At 48.4% G+C, this 21,012-nt stretch overlaps 1 protein-coding gene across 1 annotated transcript in view; it reads left to right on the forward strand.

The window, feature by feature from the left end:
• acsf2 (acyl-CoA synthetase family member 2) overlaps positions 1-21,012 on the forward strand; it is a 267,757-nt gene that overhangs the window by 241,528 nt on the left and 5,217 nt on the right. Inside the window, exons 11-14 of the mRNA XM_078570862.1 lie at positions 8,964-9,071; positions 12,684-12,835; positions 14,612-14,753; positions 19,724-19,834. Coding sequence (XP_078426988.1) covers positions 8,964-9,071; positions 12,684-12,835; positions 14,612-14,753; positions 19,724-19,834 — 513 coding nt within the window. The remainder of the gene's footprint in view (positions 1-8,963; positions 9,072-12,683; positions 12,836-14,611; positions 14,754-19,723; positions 19,835-21,012) is intronic.

The raw sequence follows: 21,012 nt of genomic DNA on the forward strand, positions 1-21,012 counted from the left end.
GGGGTTTATTCAGGTCGGGGTTCAGTCGGGTCGGGGTTCTGTCGAGTTGGGAGTTCAGTCGGGTCGGGGGTTTATTCGGGTCAGGTTGGGGGTTCAGTTGGGTCGGGGGATTATTCGGGTCGGGTGGGGGTTCAGTCGTGTTGGGGGTTTAGTTGGGTCGGGGGTACAGCCGGGTCGGGGTTCAGTCGGGTCAAGGTTCAGTCGGGTCAGGGGTTCAGTCGGGTCGGGGATTTATTCGGGTTGGGTTGGGGGTTCAGGCGGGTCGGGGATTTATTCGGGTTGGGTGGGGGTTCAGTCGGGTTGGGGGTTTAGTTGGGTCGGGGTTCAGTCGGGTCGGGGTTCAGTCGGGTCGGTGGTTCAGTCGGGGTGGGTGTTCAGTCGGGTCGGGGGTTTATTCGGGTCGGGTTGGGGGTTCAGTCGGGTTGGGGGTTTATTCGGGTCGGGTGGGGGTTCAGTCAGGTTGGGGGTTTATTCGGGTCGGGTGGGGGTTCAGTCGGGTTGGGGGTTTAGTTGGGTCGGGGGTTCAGCCGGGTCGGGGTTCAGTCGGGTCAAGGTTCAGTCGGGTCAGGGGTTCAGTCGGGTTGGGGGTTCTGTCGGGTCGGGGTTCAGTCGAGTTGGGGGTTCAGTCAGGTCGGGGGTTTATTCGGGTCGGGTGGGGGTTCAGTTGGGTCGATGTTCAGTTGGGTCGGGGGTTTATTCAGGTCAGTCTTCAATCAGGTCAGGGTTCAGTCAGGTCGGGGTCAGTTGGGTCAAGGTTCAGTCGGGTCAGGGGTTTATTCGGGTCGGGTGGGGGTTCAGTTGGGTCGAGGTTCAGTTGAGTCGGGGGTTTATTCGGGTCAGGGTTCAGTCAGGTCGGGGTTCAGTCGGGTCAATGTTCAGTCGGGTCAAGGTTCAGTCGGGTCAGGGGTTTATTTGGGTCGGGTGGGTGTTCAGTTGGGTCGAGGTTCAGCTGAGTCGGGGGTTTATTCGGGTCAGGGTTCAGTAGGGTCAAGGTTCAGTCGGGTCGGGGGTTTATTTGGGTCGGTGTTCAGTCGGGTCGGTGTTCAAGTCGGGTCGGGGTTCAAGTCAGGTCGGTGTTCAAGACGGGCCGGGGGTCAGTCGGGTCGGGGGTCAGTCGGGTCGGGGCTCAGTCGGGTCAGGGCTCAGTCGGGTCAGGGGTTTATTCGGGTCGGGTGGGGGTTCAGTCGGGTCAAGGTTCAGTCAGGTCGGGGTTCAGTCGGGTCGAGGTTTATTCGGGTTGGTGTTCAGTCAGGTCGGGGTTCAGTCGGGTCAAGGTTCAGTCAGGTCGGGGTTCAGTCGGGTCAGGGGTTTATTTGGGTCGGGTGGGGGTTCAGTTGGGTCGAGGTTCAGCTGGGTCGGGGGTTTATTCGGATCAGGGTTCAGCCAGATCGGGGTTCAGTCAGGTCGGGGTTCAGTCCAGTCGGGGTTCAGTCGGGTCAAGGTTCAGTCGGGTCTGGGGTTTATTCGGGTCGGGTGGGGGTTCAGTTGGGTTGAGGTTCAGTCGGGTCGGGGGTTTATTCAGGTCGGGGTTCAGTCGGGTCGGGTGTTTTGTCGGGTCAGGGGCTCATTCGGGTCGGGGTTCTGTCGAGTGGGGGGTTCAGTCGGGTCGGGGGTTTATTCGGGTCGGGTTGGGGGTTCAGTTGGGTCGGGGGATTATTCGGGTCGGGTGGGGGTTCAGTCGTGTCGGGGGTTTAGTTGGGTCGGGGGTACAGCCGGGTCGGGGTTCAGTCGGGTCAAGGTTCAGTCGGGTCAGGGGTTCAGTCGGGTCGGGGATTTATTCGGGTTGGGTGGGGGTTCAGTCGGGTTGGGGGTTTATTCGGGTCGGGTTGGGGTTCAGTCGGGTTGGGGGTTTAGTTGGGTCGGGGTTCAGTCGGGTCGGGGTTCAGTCGGGTCGGGGTTCAGTCGAGTTGGGGTGTTAGTTGGGTTGGGGGTTTATTCGGGTCAGGTTGGGGGTTCAGGCGGGTCGGGGGTTTATTCGGGTTTGGTGGGGGTTCAGTCGGGTTGGGGGTTTAGTTGGGTCGGGATTCAGTCGGGGTGGGGGTTCAGTCGGGTCAGGGTTCAGTCGAGTTGCGGGTTCAGTCGGGCGGGGGTTTATTCGGGTCGGGTTGGGGGTTCAGTCGGGTTGGGGCTTTATTCGGGTCGGGTTGGGGGTTCAGTCGGGTTGGGGGTTTAGTTGGGTCGGGGGTTCAGCCGGGTCGGGGTTCAGTTGGGTCAAGGTTCAGTCGGGTCAGGGGTTCAGTCGGGTCGGGGTTCAGTCGGGTTGGGGGTTCAGTCGGGTCGGGATTCAGTCGGGTTGGGGGTTCAGTCGGGTCGGGGGTTCAGTTGGGTTGGGGGTTTAGTTGGGTCAGGGTTCAGCCGGGTTGGGGGTTCAGTCGGGTCGGGGGTTTATTCGGGTCGGGTGGGGGTTCAGTCAGGTTGGGGGTTTAGTTGGGTCAGGGTTCAGCCGGGTCAGGGTTCAGTCGGGTCGGGGGTTTATTCGGGTCGGGTCGGGGTTCAGTCGGGTCAGAGTTCAGTCGGGTCGGGGTTCAGTAGGGTTGGGGGTCAGTCGGTTCAGTGTTCAGTCGGGTTGGGGGTCAGTCGGGTCGGGGTTCAGTCGGGTCGGGGTTCAGTCGGGTCGGGGGTCAGTCAGGTCGGGGTTCAGTCGGGTCGGGGTTCAGTCGGGTCGGGGTTTCAGTTGGGTCAGGGTTCAGTCGGGTCGGGGATCAGTTGGGTCGGGGTTTAGCCGGGTAGGTGTTTAGCCGGGTTGCGGGTTCACCAGGTCAGGTTGTGGTTAGTCGGGTCAGGGGTTAGCCAGGTCTTGTTGGGCCAGGGATTGGTCGGGTCATGGGTTAGTGAGGTCAAGTCGGGGTTAGTCGGGTTAGGGGTTAGTCTGGTTGGGGGTTAGTGGGATTAGGGTTAGTGGCGTCGGGGATTAATGAGGCCGGTGCCTAGTGGCGTCGCGCGTTAGTGGAGTCAGCAGTTTACCGTGTTGGGGGTTAGTCAGGTCAAGCCGGGTCCAGGGTTAGGCTGGTTGGATTGGGAAGGGAGTCACATCAGGCCACTTGGGTTAGTTGGGCTGTGTCAGTGGAGGTGTTCGGGGGTTTGGGTGTTAGTCAGGTGTTCCAGGTAGTCAGGTCAGCGGGCTCATCAGGTTGAGTCGGGGGGGCGGAGAGTCTGTTTGGGCCGGGGAGGGTAGTCATGTCAGGCCTGTGGGTTAGCTAGGTCGGGGAGAGTAGTTCTGTGGCTGGGAGGTTAGTTCGGTCAGAGGTTAGTAGGTCGTGTCGGGGGGGTTAGGTTTTTGGGGGTGCGGTTTGGTTGGGTGTCCGTGGATAGTCGGGTTGTTGGGGTAATTGGGGGGTTGGGGGAAGCTGGTGGGGGGGTGGTGGGGTGCTTCATGGGAGTGGTCAATGGGGTGTTATTTGGTGGATCAGTTGTGTAAATACACAGTTTTTGAATTGGTTTTAACCTGTCTAATATTTCCTGGGTAACTATCTAGGATCAGTCTAAAGTCTGAGACATTCATGAAGGGACCTGGGGAGCAGGGCGATTATCCCAGAAAGTGAAACATCCTGGGCAATTCGCATGGAGGTCCTTGTGTTAGGTCTTCCACAGGGTCCCAACGTACATCTTCGGTCGTACATCAGGTCTCCGACGATCAGGAGGCCAGAAGATTTGGCCCATAATTTCGCAGGCCTTTTTTACCCAGCAAAGGGGGTCTCACTGACATAGAAAAGTTAGGCTCTGATAATGTCATTCAAACCCAGAGGTTAAATAACCCTGGGCCAAATGCACACACTGCCAGTTGTACCTGGGGTAGCATGTGAGAATGCTTCAGCAGCACAAGGGGCCTAGGTAAATAGGTGAAAGTTTACCCCATGGTACAGAAGGGATAGGAGTGATCCCACAACTACTTGGAGGAATCCTTGGGCCTCAACTGCCCTGGTCTTCCTTCCTGGTTCCCTCTTAATGCATCTTGGACTTCACCCATCCCATCAATAGGCTTCTCCTAGGAACTGTTTCCTTGGGTCCTTATAGTGATCTGTAGCCATTTGATTTCCCACTACCGCCTTCCAAAATCTTTCCAGTTTCCGGTGCGAGTCAGGCCTGGACACCAATAGACACCAAGATATAAACTGGCCAGGTTGTCGCATTGGCAGGTCGTAATGCTAATTCCCATGCATGGGTTTTAACATCAGTGCTTATCAGCCTGAAAATTGAAAAAATTGGGAACGTGAGTTTGGAGTCCAGGGAAAGAGTGAAACAGAGTCGGCCAGAGTGATGAGTCTTTCATTCAACAGAGCAAGGATGCAGAGGAAGACTGTGTGAGACAGTGAACTTAGTTTCTAACGCCACAAACACATCTGTGGCTTGTTCATGCTGTTCAATTTCAGCTCAGTCTGGGACTCTTTGTATCTAGGTCAGATTTAAATAGAAACAAAGCGGATAGTGGAAGAATATCAGATGTAGCTGATCCAGGGTAATAGGATGACCAGGTATTGCACAAGCAGTTAGGCCAGATCTCTCTATAATGGGAATGTAGTGAATTGGTTTATTAGAATCTTGAGCTTTGATCTGTATTTTTCTGTAATGTGAGTAACACATTGGAATGTTATCTTTGGAAGGGATTTCTACACAATCCCACTGAATGGGAATAATTTATTAGAATGTTTTGCTTGGATCTGACTGGGATTTCTGTTGACTCCTGGCTGACAGTGGTGGTGTTGGGTATCAGCTGTTGAAGCAGACTGCAGCTGCTGTTTGTTAAAATTTATTTTACATCCCTTTGTATGGTAGAAATTATAGAGTATGGAACTCATGCAGCTGCCTGTGTGATCCATACCTCAGACGTTTATTGTGTGATACTTGGTATCCAATGGCACAAAACTCATTCAAAACTCTGCTGCCTATGTCCTAACTCTCATCAAATCTCATTCACCCTTGGCCCCTGTGCTCAAGGACCTACAATGGCCCCAGTCTGTCACCTTGATTTTGAAATTTTTATCCTTGCTTTAAAATATCTCCTTTGTCCCTGTGTCTGTAACCATCCCCATTAGATTCAAGGTTGTGGAAATGGACAAGGATGGGCCAGAAATCAGAGTTCTAAATTGGGGGAAGGCCGATTTTAGTAAGATCAGATATGATTTGGCCGGAGTGGACTGGGAGCAGCTACTTTTAGGTAAATCTGCGTCAGAGCAGTGGGACTCATTCAAGAAGGAAATAGGGAGAGTACAGGGCCAACATACTCCAGTAGAAACAAAGGTTGGGAACAACAAATCCAGGGAACCCTGGATGTCGAGGGATATACAGGATTGGGTAACGAGAAAAAGGGAGGCTCATGGCAGATACCAAGGGTTCAAAACAGCGGCAGCCCTAGTGGAGTATAGAATGTGTAGGGGGAAACTTTAAAAAGAAATTAGGAGAGCAAAAAGAGGGCATGAAAAACATTGGCAGCTAAAATCAAGGAAAATCCAAAGTTATTTTACAAGTACATTAAGAGTAAGAGGATAACTAGGGAAAGAGTAGGGCCCATTAAGGACCATAGTGGTAATTTGTGTGTGGAGCTGGAAGACGTGGGTAGGGTTCTAAATGAATACTTTGCGTCGATGTTCACAAGTGAGAGGGACGATGTGGGCATGGAAATCAGGCAGAAGGACTATGACATAATTAAAGAAATTAGCATAGAAAGGGAGGAGGTACTAAGTGGTCTGGCAGGCTTAAAAGTAGATAAATCTCCAGGCCCGGATGAAATGTATCCCATGCTGTTGAGTGAGGCAAGGGAGGAGATAGCAGGGGCACTGGCAATAATTTTCAATACCTCTCTGGCCACAGGAGAGGTGCCAGACTGGAGGACAGCCAATGTGGTACCGTTATTCAAGAAGGGAGGAAGGGATAAACCAGGGAACTACAGGCCAGTCAGCCTAACCTCAGTGGTGGGGAAACTATTAAAAGCAATTCTGAGGGACAGAATTAATCTACACTTGGAGAGGCAGGGATTAATCAAGGACAGTCAGCAGGGTTTAGTTAAGGGGAGGTCATTTCTGACCAATTGGATTGAATTTTTTGAAGAGGTGACCAGGTGTGTAGATGAGGGCAGTGCATTTGACATAGTCTACTTGGACTTCAGCAAGGCTTTTGATAAGGTCCCGCATGGGAGATAGCGAAGGTAAGAGCCCATGGGATCCAAGGCAATTTGGCAAATTGGACCCAGAATTGGCTGAGTGGCAGGAAGCAGAGGGTGATGGTCGAGGGGTGTTTTTGTGACTGGATGCTTGTGTCCAGTGGGATTCCACAGAGATCAGTGTTGGGTCCCTTGCTGTTTGTGGTATATATAAATAATTTAGACTTGAATGTAGGAGGGTTGATCAGTAAGTTCACAGATGACGTGAAAATTGTTGGGATGGTAAATAGTGAGGAGGATAGCTTTAGATTACAGGAGGATATAGACAGGCTGGTCAGATGGACTGACCAGTGGCAAATGGAATTTAATCCGGAGGTGATGCACTTGGGCAGGACAAACAAGGCAAGGGAATACACGATGAATGGTAGGACCCTGGGAGGTACCGAGGATCAGAGGGATCTTGGTGTGCGTGTCCACCGGTCCCTTAAGGTAGCGGGACAGGTAGATAAGGTGGTTAAGAAGGCATATGGGATACTTGCCTTTATTAGCCGAGACATAGAATATAAGAGCAGGGAGGTAATGCTGGAACTATCTAAAACACTGGTTAGGCCACAGCTAGAGTATTGCGTGTAGTTCTGGAATTGCATTATAGGAAGGATGTGATTGCACTAGAGAGAGTGCAGAGGAGATTTACCAGGATGTTGCCTGGGCTGGAGAGTTTTAGTTATGAGGAGAAATTGGGTAGACTAGGGTTATTTTCCCTGGAGCAGAGGAGATTGAGGGGGGACATGATTGAAGTGTATAAAATTATGAGGGGCATAGATAGGGTAGACAGGAAAGAACTTTTCCCTTTGGTGGAGGGATCATTAACCAGGGGGCATAGATTTAAAGTAAGGGACAGGAGTTTTAGAGGGGATGTGAGGAAGAATTTTTTCACCCAGAGGGTGGTGGGAATCTGTAACTCACTGCCTGAAAGGGTGGTAGAGGCAGAAACCCTCATAACATTTAAGAAGTATTTGGATGTACACTTGCGATGCCATGGCATACAAGGCTATGGGCCTAGTGCTGGAAAATGGGATTACAATAGTTAGGTACTTGTTTGACCGGCGCAGACTCAATGGGCTGAAAGGCCTTTTTCTGTGCTGTAGACCTCTATGACTATGACCTCCATTGCCACAATGTCTGAGATCTCTTGTGCTCTTCCAGTTCTGGGGTCTTGCACATCTCCAATTTTCACCGCTCTGCCATTGGCTATCTTGCCTTTAACTATCAGCTCTAAATGTGGGATTCCCCACCTCTGCCTCTCAGAAACCACAACTTGCCCTTCCCCTGGGTTCCTACACTATGGGACTGGAATTAGCCCCGGGGGAGTTGTGAGTCTGAGCCATTCCACTGGGACCCTGTGGATCAGCCCTTTCCCTGCTGTTGCATTTCCTGATACTGGAAATGCTTTACAGCTAGTGAAGTACTTTTGAATTATAGTTACTGTTGTAATTTAAAAATTGCAGCAGCCAATTTGCACACAGCAACCTCCCACAAACAGCAATGTGATGATTTGTTTTTGTGATGTTGATTCAGGAATAAATATTGGCCGGGACATTGGGGAGAACTCCTCTGCTCTTCTTTGAAATAGTGCCATGGGATCTTTTATGTCCAGCTGAGAGAGCAGACCAGAGAGAGAGTTGGTTTAATGTCTCCAATGAAAGACGGCACCTGCAACAGTGCAGCACTCCCTCAGTATTGCACTGGAGTGTCAGTCTTCATTATGTACTCAAGAGACTAAGGCCGGGATTTTCTGGCCTCAGCACAACAGGTCCCATCGTGGCAGATGTGGTGAGCCAGCCGAAGGTCCATTGACTTCGGCGGGACTGGAAGATCCCACTAGCAGAAGAGGCCTGAAAATTCCAGCCTAAGATAGGCAAGCTTGAAGACCAAGTGTACTGCAGGGGCATTCCCCTTTCCCTCAACCCCTTTGGGTGGATCCATTCCATTCCCAGTTGCAGAACAGCTCTGCCTTCATCTCATTGCCTCCTTTATCAGCTTTTCATGATCATGTTGCTGGAGAGTCTATCATTAGTTGTCCTGAGAAGCTGGTGATGAGCTGCCCGTTTGAGCTGCTGCTTTAGTACAGCTGAGCAGTTTGCTTGGCCACTTCAGAGGGAAGTTAAGAGTCAACCATGTTGGTGTGGGACTGGAGTCACATGTAGACACAGACTGGGTAAGAATAGCAGGTTTCCTTCCCTAAAGGACATTAGTGAACCATTTGGGTTTTATACAACAATCCAACAGATCCATGGTGACTTTTACTGATCCTGGCTTTTTATCTGGATTATTTCTAAACTCAATTCTCAAACAACCACTGTGGGATTTGAAGTTATGTTTCTGGATTATTAGTCCATTGACATAGTCACTACACTAACATAACCACTGAAACACAACTGAATGACAATACAGAAAACCCGATTGTCTGGGTGGCTTTAGGGTAATTTTCGACTTGTCACACCCAGCCATCGAGACCTAATGGGAAAATTCAATGTGATGTTCATAACTTTCCAACTTTTCTAGCTTGTCTGTTACTAGTGCCAGTCACTGAGCGAGTCACATCCCTGGACAATGCAAAGGATTTCAAAAGTCACAGGCTTGTACTTTCCACGGGAGGCCTGTCCCGATTATTCCATTTCCTCCCCCCCGCCCCCCACCATTCCGTAACTTCAGTGTAACACCAGAGTTCACCTCAGAACTCATTCAATGAATCCATGTAGTGATGGGTCAGTGAACATGAGGCCATCACAGCCTAAACCAGTGCCTACATCAGTAGAAAAATGGTTCTGTTATTGTGAATAATGGTGACCTTCTGTTTTAACAGGGAGCATATGGGACAACAGAGAACAGTCCAGTTACATTTCAGGGATTCCCAATGGATGAACTGACCCGGAAAATAGAAACAGTTGGATATGTTTCACCTCACATTGAGGTAAGAATGTGGTAGTTCAGTTAGTTGCTGATGAACCGTATATGTCAGATTGGCATGGGTTCACTTCTCTCTTCTCTCTCTCTCCATATACTCTTATCTTCTACCTCTTCTTTCTCTCTCTCCCCTTCTCTACTTTTGCCTTCTTATTCTTTTCCTTTGCTCTTTTCCACTCTTGTTCTTCTCCCTTCTTGTTCTCTCCCATTTTTGCTCTTTCACCCTTTCTGCACTTCTTTTATCACTGTTTCATTCCCTCTCTTCATCTTCTCTCATTTCTCTCCCTCCTTTTCTCTCTCTCATTTTTCTCCTAGTGTTCTACTGCTCTCTCTCTCTCTGTATATGTCCTTATTACTACTTACTATCTCTCCATCACTTTCTTCTCTGATTGGCTTTATATTACATCGGACGACTCTGCCCACAGTATTGATGAAGCCTATTGCCCTGGCTCTTGGTTGTGAATGAGGCAACAATTCACTTCCTCAGGTCCTGTCCAGCTCTCTCACCAATCAAAAGTTGAGTTCAGCTCTGACCCAGTGCCACAGTCCCCATTGGCTGTGGCTCGCCTTGCTAGGATGTAGTGTTATATCAAAGATCATGTAAAGCAGATTGCTGCAGTTATTCTTTCTTCCTGGTTGGTCACATCGATATCAATCCTCACTAAATGGCCAATTGCTTGCAGAAATCTCAATGGCTTGTGGTATTGACCAGGGTTGCCAACTTGGCTTAGATAGATTTTATCAAATGACATTCCACCCCATACTCCAGTCATTGGGCATCCGGCATGCCAGTCTTAACAGGCGATGCTTTCTTGGACCAATGGGAAAGCAAACCTACTCAGTCAAACAGCCTTTTATTTCCAATTTCAATATTTTTATAGCTAACATAGGTGATTTTAATCTGCATATTGACTGGACAAATCAGATTGGCATGGAAAACAAATTGGTTGAGTGCATCAGGGATTGTTTCTTAGAGCAATATGTTGCAGAACCTACCCAGGAACAGGCTATTTTAGATCTAGTAATGTGTAATGAGGTGGGATTAATAAGAGATATTGTAGTTAAGGATCCTCTAGGGGGTAGCGATCACAACATGGTAGAATTTCAAATACAGTTTGAGGGCGAGCAACTTGGGTCTCAAACCAGTGTCCTCAACTTAAATAAGGGCAATTACAGGGGTATGAAGAAAGAGTTGTTTAAAGTGGGCTGGAAAAATAGACTGAAGGGAAGGTCAGTGGATGAGCAGTGGCAGACATTTAAGTAGATATTTCATGTCACTCAGCAAAAATTTATCCTGGTCAAAAAGAAGGACTCGAGGAGAAGGATGAGCCACTCGTGGTTAACAAAACGTGGTCGAGGAAAGTATCCAATCAAAAACTAAGGCATACAAAGCGGCAAAAACTAGTGGTAGGCCAGAGGATTGGGAATTCTTTTAGGAACCAGCAGCGGATGACTAGAAAGCTAATAAAGAGGGAGAAAATTGATTATGAAAATAAATTGGCAAGAAATATAAAAACAAATAGCAAGAGCTTATACGGGTATATACAAGGAAAGAGAGTGGCTAAAGTGAGCATGGGACCTTTGGAGGATGTGACTGGAGAATTGATAACGGGGAACAGGGAAATGGCAGATAATTTAAACCAATATTTTGCATCGTCTTCATGGTGGAGGACACTATAAACATCCCAAAGATATCAGATAAGCAAGGAGCTAATGGGAGGAAAGATCTTGTAACAGTCTCTATCATGAGGGACAAAGTATTTAGCAAACCAATGGGACTAAAGGCAGACAAGTTGCCAGGATCTGATGGCCTGCATCCAAGGGTTTTAAAGGAAGTGGCTGCGGAGATAGTGGAGGCATTGGTCGAAATATTCCAGAACTCACTGGAATCCAGGAGGGTTCCAGCGGATTGGAAAACCGCTAATGTGATGCCTCAAGAAGGGAGGGAGACAAAAAGCAGGAAACTATAGGCCAGTCGGCCTAACATCTGTCGTTGGGAAAATGCTAGAGTCCATTATTAAGGAAGAAATAGCAGGTAATTTAGAAAAGCTTAACGCAATCAAACAGAGTCAACATGCTTTTGTGAAAGGCAAATCATGTTTGACAAATTTGCTTGAGTTCTTTGAGGATATAAACAAGCAAAGTTGATAAAGGGGGACCAGTAGATGTAGTGTATTTGGATTTCCAAAAGGCATTTGATAAGATGCCACATTAAAAGGTTATTCCACAAGATAGGAGCTCACGGTATTGGGGGTAATGTATTAGTATGGATCGAGGATTGGGTAACCCACAGAAGAAAGAGAGTCGGGATTAATGGGTCTTTTTCAGGTTGGAAAGACGTAACTAGTGGAGTGCCACAAGGATCAGTCCTAGGGCTCCAATTATTTACTATCTGTGTTAATGACTTGGAGGAGGAGGCAGAGTGTAATGCATCCAAATTTGCTGAAGATATGAAAATAGGTGGGAATGCATGTTGTGGTGAGGACATAAGGAATCTGCAAGGGGATATAGTCAGGTTGAGTGAGTGGGAAAAAACTTGGCAGATGGAGTTTAATGTAGGAAAGTGTGAGGTCATGCACTTGATGGGAAAAATCAAAAGACAGACTATTATTTAAATGGAGAGAGACTCCAAAAAAGTGCAGCACAGAGGGATCTGGGTGTTCTTGTGCATGAAACACAAAAAGTTAGCATGCAGGTGTAGCAAGTACTTAAGGCAGCAAATGGAATTTTGGCCTGTATTGCTAGAGGAGGTGGAGTTCAAAAATAGGGAAGTCTTGTTACAATTGTACAGGGTGTTGGTGAGGCCGCACCTGGAGTACTGTGTACAGTTTTGGTCCCCATATTTAAGAAAGGATATTCTGGCATTGGAGGCAGTTCAAAGAAGATTCACTAGGCTGATTCCTGGGATGAAGGGGTTGACTTACCCAGAACGGCTAAAAAGGCTAGGCCTTTATTCATTGGAGTTTAGATGAATGAGGGGTGATCTTATTGAAACATACAAGATTCTGAGGGGACTTGACAGGGTAGATGTTGAGAAGATGTTTCCATTAGTGGGGGAACCTCGAACTAGGGGACATAGTTACAGAATAAGGAGATACTCATTTAAAACTGAGATGCGATGGAATTTCTTTTCTCAGAGGGTAGTGAATGTCTGGAACTCTCCAGAGAGTTGTGGAGGCTAGATCACTGGAAGTATTTAAAGAGGAGATAGATAGATTTTTGAAATATCGGGGAGTTGAGGACAATGAGGGATTGGCATGAAAGAGGAGTTGAGGCCTGGGGCAGAATCAGCCATGATCTTATTGAATGGCGGGGCAGGCTTGAGCGGTCGAATGGCCTACTCCTGCTCCTATTTCTTATGTTTTTAACATACAAAAGTATGAAAAGGGAAAAAAAAAAATTCTTTGTGATTGCTCGCAGCTGTGCCCTTGAGATTAATCTTCAATTCCTTAAGTGTCCAGCCCAATCCTAGAAGATTGGCAACACGAGGATTAGGCAATGCACGAAAGCAAATTCCTTGCTCTAAAAAACACATGTGAAATTCAGATATTCATTAATGGGAGATTGCCATATACTGCTCCTCTGGCCTTATATCGTGGCATTCTAACCTGTGTTACAGGCTAAAGTTGTGAATCCCCAAACTGAGGAACTCCTTCCTTTGAACACAGCGGGGGAGCTGTGGATCCGCGGATACAGCATTATGTTGGGATACTGGGATGAACCAGAAAAGACAAAGGAATGTATCACACCCAGCGGCTGGTATAAAACAGGGTGAGTCAATTCTGCCTGGCTTGCAGTAGGTCTAGAGGGTTCCTGGATGGTTGAATGAACAATCAGCCAGCCTGTTGTGATACCAAGTTACTCAGACCAGGTGAATCACAGAGTTCATGTTTAGTCTCGGTCTTGGCCTATAATGCTTAATATCCAGGAATTTGGATAGGGGTGGACACTGGGTAACAACAACAACCATAACCTGTCTTTATAAAGCACTTTGAACATAATGGGCAGAATTTTGCCCCTGATGGGTGGGCAGGCCCCACCGGTTTGGCGGCAGGCGGGCAGCCGATCGCCGCCACCGAAATGGGCCCCGCCGCCATTTTAAGTGGGCGGGCCAATTAAGGCTATGCGCTTCCTGTACGGGGGGGGGGGGAAGGAATTCCCCAACTGTCAGAGTGCACTCTTTCATACATGCTCGCGAAAGAGCGCACATCTCTCTGAGACTAAGTGCTGCCTCAGGGAGATCACTGACAGTGTTTCAAACTTCAAAAATAGAATAATAAAAAAATTATTAACATGTCCCCCTCATGTGACAATGTCACACGAGATGGGACATGTTAATAAATATCACTAAAACTTTATTAAACTTTTTTAAAACAGACATGAAACCTCATCCCGCCGGTGGATGAGGTTTCATGTTTTTTCAGAAGCCGGCCGGGGCTCCTGGCCTGCCCGCCAGCCTTAAGGTTGTACAGGCAGGGCCTTTAATTGGTTTAATGATCATGTCAATGGCCTTAATTGGCCATTGACAGGTCGGTGGGCGGACAGCTGATCGCACTGTCCACCCGCCTTCCTGAATATTTAAATGGGGCGGGATGACGCCGGGAGTTCCCCCCAACATCATCCCGTGTCATTTTCACATCGGTGAGCGGGCCCCGCCCCCAGCTCGCCAACGGAAAAATTCTGCCCGTGAAAATAGAGGCTTTATCAAGCAAAACCCAGCAACAGAGAAATGTGTGTTGAGGTGAATATGGAGAAGCAGATTGAGCTAATTTATTCCAAGTACAGAGTCTTCTGGAATATAGGCTAAGCAAGAATCTGCATATGTACATACATGCGCACAACACCAATAACTGGGAGCTGGGGAGCAGTGGGTGAGTATGTGTGCAGTCCTTGACTTGTAAATAAACTGTGCATTTGGAATATACCCTCTCATCACCATCATTGCAAGTGCCAGAGATAGAAACACTGTCATAGAGTCATAGAGTTATACAGCACAGAAACAGGCCCTTCGGCCCATTGTGTCCGTGCCGGCCATCAAGCACCTATCTATTCTAATCCTATTTTCCAGCACTTGGCCCGTATGCTATGGCATTTCAAGTGCTCATCTAGACACTTCTTAAATGTTGTGATATCATTTATGATATTACCCAAAACCCTCATTTAGATTCCAGCCTGTAACTTAGTCCCAGATATTTGTTGATCTCTGGTTATCCATTAATCCTGTTATTGTCATTTCCCCCTGCATCATTTATTTAATTAAGACATTGACCTCTACTGAGATGTCCCTTTAGGAATACTGAAGTCAGTTGTAGCATTAGTAAACTCACCATGGCTGAGAACAGTTAACTGAGCCCTGACCAAGAAGTAAAGCTGAGACATCATGTTCCATGTGACTCAGACACACATTGACTTTACCAAGGGAAAGGCAATAGCCCCCACTGTCCTGTGGTTCATTGCCCAATAGAAAGCCAGCAGTCAAACTGATTGCTGATGATTTCAGGTCAGATTTGGATAAGCAATGTTAACTAAATGGTTCTGCACTTCCAGTGATATTGCCACACTCGACTCATATGGTTACTGTCGGATTGTCGGTCGATGCAAAGACATGATCATCCGTGGAGGAGAGAACATTTACCCCACAGAAATAGAAGCATTTCTGCACACACATCCCAAAGTACATGAAGTCCAGGTAAGTGACTGGAACTACAGACTGTACTAATGGAGGCATTGTATACCCACTGGCAGCAACTCTCACAGGTTGGGCCCCTGACTATATGTGTGGAGGAGTAGTATTATCAATGGGATAAAATTAATTACCTCATGGAAAATATGGTTTAAAAACTGAGAACCAGCAGGGGTGTATTAAAGGAAAATTGTGTTTAACTAACATGATTGAGTTCTTTGATTAAACAATAGAGTGTTGATAAAGGCAGTGTGGTTGGTGTTGTTTGTATGGACTTTAAAAACGCATTAAATAAAGTACCACAGAATAGACTTGTTAAAATTGAAGCTCATGGAATTAAAAGGACGGTGGAAGTGTGGACACAAAATTGGCTACGTGACAGGAAACAGTGTAGTGATGCATGGTTGTCTTTTAGGCTGGAGGAAAGTATACAGTGGTGTTCCCAGGATTTGGTATTTGTATCACTGCTCTTTTTTATATATATTAATGATCTGGACTTGGGTATGGGGGGGCTCATTTCAAAGTTTACAGCCGACCAGAAGCTTGGAAACGTAGCAAACAATGGCCTGACCAACCTGTGATAGTCAGGGGAACATAAGCAGGCTGGTAAAATAGGCAGACAAGTAGCAAATGAAAGTTAATGCAGAGCACTGTTTTTGTATTCATTCATGGGATGTGAGCATCACTGGTAAGGCCAGCATTTATTGCCCAGCCCTAATTGCCCTTGAGGAAGAGGTGGTTAACTGCCTTCTTGAGCCGCTACAGTCCATTTAGTGTAGGTACACCACAGTCCTGTTAAGGAGGGTGTTCCAGGTTCTTGACCCAGTGACAATGAAGGAACAGTGATAAAGCTCCAAATCAGGATGGTGTGTGAGTTGGAACGGAACTTGTAGGTAGTGGTGTTCTCATGCACTGCTGCCCAATAGGTGGTAGAGGCCTGCAGGTTTGGAAGGTCCTGTAGTACATCTTGTAGACAGTACACACTGTAGCCATTGTGCGTTGGTGGAGGAGGGTGTGAATGTTTAAGGAGGTGGGTGGGGTCCTGATCAAGCGGGCTGCTTTGTTCTGGATGGTGTCAAGCTCCTTGAGTTTTGTTTAGTCCAGACACATAGATCATTAGAATGTCAAGAACAGGCACAGAAGATAATCGAAAAGGTTAATTGGAATGCTGACCTCTATATCTGGAGGACTAGAATACAAGGGGGTAGAAATCATGCTTCAGCTATACAAAGTCCTGCTTAGCCCCCACCTGGAGTTCTATGCGCAGTTCTGGGCACCACACCTTAGGAAGAATATATTGGCCTTAGAATGATAGCTGGACGCTGAGGGTTAAATTATGAGGAGAAATTACACAAACTAAGGAATCATAGAATGGTTACAGGACAGAAGGAGGCCATTCAACTTGTCATGTCCATACTGGCTCTCTGCAAAGTCAGTAAAGATCTTGTGTAGACCCACTTCGCTGCCTCTTGCCCATAACCCTGCAAATTTTCTTATCTTCAGATAGTTATCCAGATCTCTTTTGAAATCCATGATTGAATCTGCCCCCATTGCAATCTCAGGCAGTGTATTCTTAATCCTAAACACTTGCTGTGCAAAAGCTTTTTCCTCATGTTGCCATTCCTTCTTCTGCCAATCACCTTAAATCGGTGCCCTCTTTCTAGATGAGTCTAACAATATGGATTCTGTCCTTATCCCTCAAGGACATCCTTTCTTTCCAATACTACAATTTTGCCCTAATCAGTACTGCTACCCCAGCTCCCGTTTCTCATCCCTATCTTTTATGAACACTGTATCCTTATATATTAAGTGCCCCGTTGTCACCATTTTTAAGCCACATTTTATTACTGCCATGACATCGTAGTCCCACTTGGCTATTTTCCTTGTAGCTCCCCAATCTTCTTCACCACACTTTGTGTGTTGGCATACATGCATTCTAAACCTGTCTTTGTAATACCAAGGGGTAGTCCTTCTCAGCCTGCTCCCATCTAATATGGCACTACTCCCTTCTCGAGTACTATTCAACACCTTCTTCCTCTTTCCTCCTCAATGTGCTGATTCCCATCCCACTGCTAATTTAGTTTAAATCCTCCCAAACCACACTAGTGAGGACATTGGTCCCAGTCCTGTTGATGTGCAACCCTTCCCTTTTAATAGGTGCCTCCTACCCTAGAACAGATCCCAATGTCCAAAGATCTGAAGCCCTCCTTCCTGCACCATGCCTCAAGCCTTACATTTATCCTTCCTGTATTCCTATTTCTACTCTCATTGGCAGGTGGAACTTGGGGAAAAATTATCCCCTTATCGGGGGGGAGGTGCGGGAGCGGGTGCAGGCGGGGGCGCACCGCCATTTTACGTGGGCAGGACAATTAAGGCCTGCCCAACGTGACATCCGCCAGGAAGCGCTATGCGCCCCCTGTGCAGGCGGGGCAGGGATTCCCTCAGCCGGGAGTGCGAGCGCGTGAAAGAGCACACTGATCTCCTTGAGGCTAAGAGCTGCCTCGGGGAGATCAGCTCTGAATTAAAATTTGCAATAAAAATGATAGGAAAATTTCCCTGACATGTCCTCTCGTGTGACACTGTTACATGAGTTGAGACATGCCCATAACTTTAACTGAAACCTTTATTAAAAATTTAAATACCCTCATGAAACCTCATCCTGCCCATGGATGAGGTTTCATGCTTTTTCTGAAGCCCGCCAGGTCTCCCGGCCTGCCCGCCAACCCTAAGGTTGGATGGGCAGGTCCATTAATGATTTCAATTAGTTTCTCAATGGCGTCATTTTATGCCTCAGCGAGCCCCAGCTCGCCAACCTGAAGACCCTGCTGTTGGAGTAATCCAGAGATTACCACCTTTGTGGGCCTACTTTTTAACTTCCTCCCTGCCTCCTGAAAGCCTGACCGTAGGAACTCTATACCTACCCCCTCTGTTTTGTCGTGACTGACATGTACCACAATTTCTGGCTCCTTCCCTTCCCACTGCAGAACATTCTGCACCCTCTCCACTATGTCCTTTACATCAGGGAGGTAAAACACCATGCAGGACTCCCGATGGCAGTTATAGAAAAACCTGTCAGACTATAACTGTGGCATCTCCTATAACAACTGTATTTCTATGCTTTGCTATTCCCTTCTCTGCAGTCCCTCGCCCATTGGTGCCATGGCCTGGATTGCACTCTTTCAAGGTGTTGTCATTCCCACCAGTCTCCAATGCTGAGTATTGGTTTGAGAGCAGTACACACCCTGAAGACTCCTGTACTTCCTTTGTTCCAGGTGGCCACCCATTTACTCTCCTGAACTCTCACTACCTGTGGGGTAGCCACCTCCTGCAACGTATGAACCAAGAACCTCTTTGATTGTCCACAGTGCCACTCAAGCTTGGAAACCCTGAGCTCGAGTGCAAGCACGTGGAGGTGCTTCCTACACATGTGATCCCCAAGACACATGACGTGTCCTGAAGTTCCTTTATGGTACATGAATTGCAAGCAACAGATCTCAACTGCACACCCACTTTAACGTTACAGTTAAGTTAAATGCTAAATGCAAAACTTAACTAAATTTTAGAAGGAGATCAATTTTTAAAACCCTTAAAATTCTTGCGCTCAACATGGAATTGGACTCCATGTTACTTAGAAGGAGCTTAATTCTGTATCGAGCCCATGTTGTACCTTCCCAGGAATGCTTGATGGGACAGTGCACTATCTTTATTCCTCTAGACTTTCTGCAGTATTGAACTATTGACATCTGACATAAGCGTTCGTTTTTGCCTTATCTCTGTGTGCCCCTGTGTGCTCTCTGACATCCAGGGGAGGTCTAGACTTGTGAGTTTCACCTCTTTTCTGAGTTGTTCTGCACTCTCCTTGAATGCCTCCCACTGATTTACCTTCAACTCGCTGTTTGCAGTCCACTTTTGTCAAATAACATCTCAGCTTATTAAAATTGGCCTTTCACCAATTTCAAACTTTTACTCTTTGGGCAGAATATTCCATTAATCGTGTGGGCGCGCGCCCGACACGCCGGAATGTTAATTGATGCGCAATGACGTTGGGCGTGCGTCCCGACGTCATCAAGAAGTTGCATAATATTTCGTTCGGCGGGCGTGCACCGGAGTCAACTGCGCACCCGCCAATAATTGATAGGCCTATTAAGGCTATTAACCAGGTAATTAGCCAGAATTTTATGCTTACAGTTGGCGGGCAGGTGAAAAGACCAAGCGGCCTTTACGTACTTTAGGAAACCTCATCCACGAGAGGGATGAGCTTTCCTAAATCTTTTACAAATTAAATAAAAACTTTTTTTTGAAAAATGAAAACATGTCCCATCTCATGTGACACACAGTCACGTGAAGGGACATGTTTCATTAAATTTTTATTGTATTTATTTATTTTTTTTAAAAAGTGCTTCAGTCTCCCTGAGGCAGCTCCATGACTTAGGGAGATTGAAGTGCTCTTTCGCATGCATACGTGAAAGAGCGCTGGACCTGACTCTCCCTCCTTCCCTCGCTCACACAGGTAGGGCTGCACTACCACTCATGATCCACGCAGGGCGGGCCTTAATTGGCCGGCCTGCGTGAAATCGCGGTGCGGAGCCAATCACGGGCGGCGGTCGGCTCTGCAACTGCTCCCGCCCCCTCCTGCCGAGCCCACCCAACGGTTGGAAAATCCTGGCCTTAGTTTCTTTATCCTTTCCCATAACTACTCTCAATTGAACTTAATTATGATCACTACTACTAAAATACTCCACCACCGATACCCCTTCCACCTGTCCACGTTCATTCCCTAAATCTTTAAGTCCAGAACCTCTTGTTGGGTTTGCTACACACTGGCTAAAAAATGCTCTCTTGAATACATTTTAATAATTCTTCTCAAGTTCTTCTTGCTGAGAATGAGTCGATGGCAAGGATGTAGGGTGGGCTGGGGAGTGTGGGGTGGAGTTGTGAAGGTCTGATGAGGGCTAACTCCCATATTCTGTTGGCAGGTGATTGGAGTTCATGACGACAAGATGGGTGAGGAGCTCTGTGCCTGTGTGAAAGTGACAGATGGGATGAACTGCACAGCGGAGGAGCTTAAAGCTTACTGTAAAGGACAGGTACATGACTTTGTGGATCATAATAATGTATCAGATTAACATTATAGAGAATGGTCTGTGCAACATCTTTTAGAACTGTATTTACAATGGACATAGAGGCCTGGATTTTCATCCTGGACGCAGGTACTGGGAGTCAAGGGAAATTCCTGGCTTAGCCTGGCCGCTGTGGGAGAACGTGCCTGCAAAGGCCCAGGGCCAGGTGCGGGCTGAAGTCTGGCCTGCTGACCTGGGAAAAGGTTTGGAGGCAGCCACTGGGGCTGCGGGTGTGGAAGCAGGCTGTTCAAAAAGCCGCCTCGGTGCAGTGGGATTTAGTTAAAATAGAACAGAAAAGCTCTCCAGCCCTCACCCCCTCACCCCCTCACACCCCCTCACCCCCTCACACCCTCACCCCCTCACCCCTCACACCCTCACCCCTCACCCCCTCACCCCTCACCCCTCACCCTCTCACCCCTCACCCCCTCACACCCCTCACCCCCTCACTCCCTCACACCCCTCACCCCCTCACACCCCCTCACACCGTCACACCCCCTCACCCCGTCACACCCCCTCACCCCTCACACCCCCTCACCCCTCACCCCTCACTTCCTCACCCCTCACCCCCTCACCCCCTCACCCCTCACACCCCTCACCCCCTCACACCCCCTCACCCCCTCACACCCCCTCACCCCTCACACCCCTCACCCCCTCACACCTCCTCACCCCCTCACACCCCCTCACCCCTCACACCCCTCACACCCTCACCCCCCTCACCCCATACCCCTCACCCCACACACCTCACACCCGTCACCCCCTCACCCCTCACCCTCTCACCTCTCACCCCTCACACCCCTCACCCCCTCACCCCTCACCCCTCACACCCCCTCACACCCCTCACCCCTCACACCCTCACCCCTCTCACCCCTCACCCCCTCACCCTCACACCCCTCACCCCCTCACACCCCTCACCCCCTCACCCTCTCACACCCCTCACCCCCTCACACCCCCTCACACCCCTCACACCCCTCACCCCTCACACCCCTCACCCCCTCACACCCCACACCCCTCACGCTCCTCACACCCCTCACACCCCTCACCCTTCACACCCCCTCACACCCCTCACCCCCTCACACACCTCACCCCCTCACACCCCTCACCCCCTCACACCCCTCACCTCTCACACCCCTCACACCCACACCCTC

The sequence above is a fragment of the Cetorhinus maximus genome, chromosome 24, assembly GCF_964194155.1.
Source record: "Cetorhinus maximus chromosome 24, sCetMax3.hap1.1, whole genome shotgun sequence".
In the NCBI taxonomy this organism is placed as follows: Eukaryota; Metazoa; Chordata; class Chondrichthyes; order Lamniformes; family Cetorhinidae; genus Cetorhinus; species Cetorhinus maximus.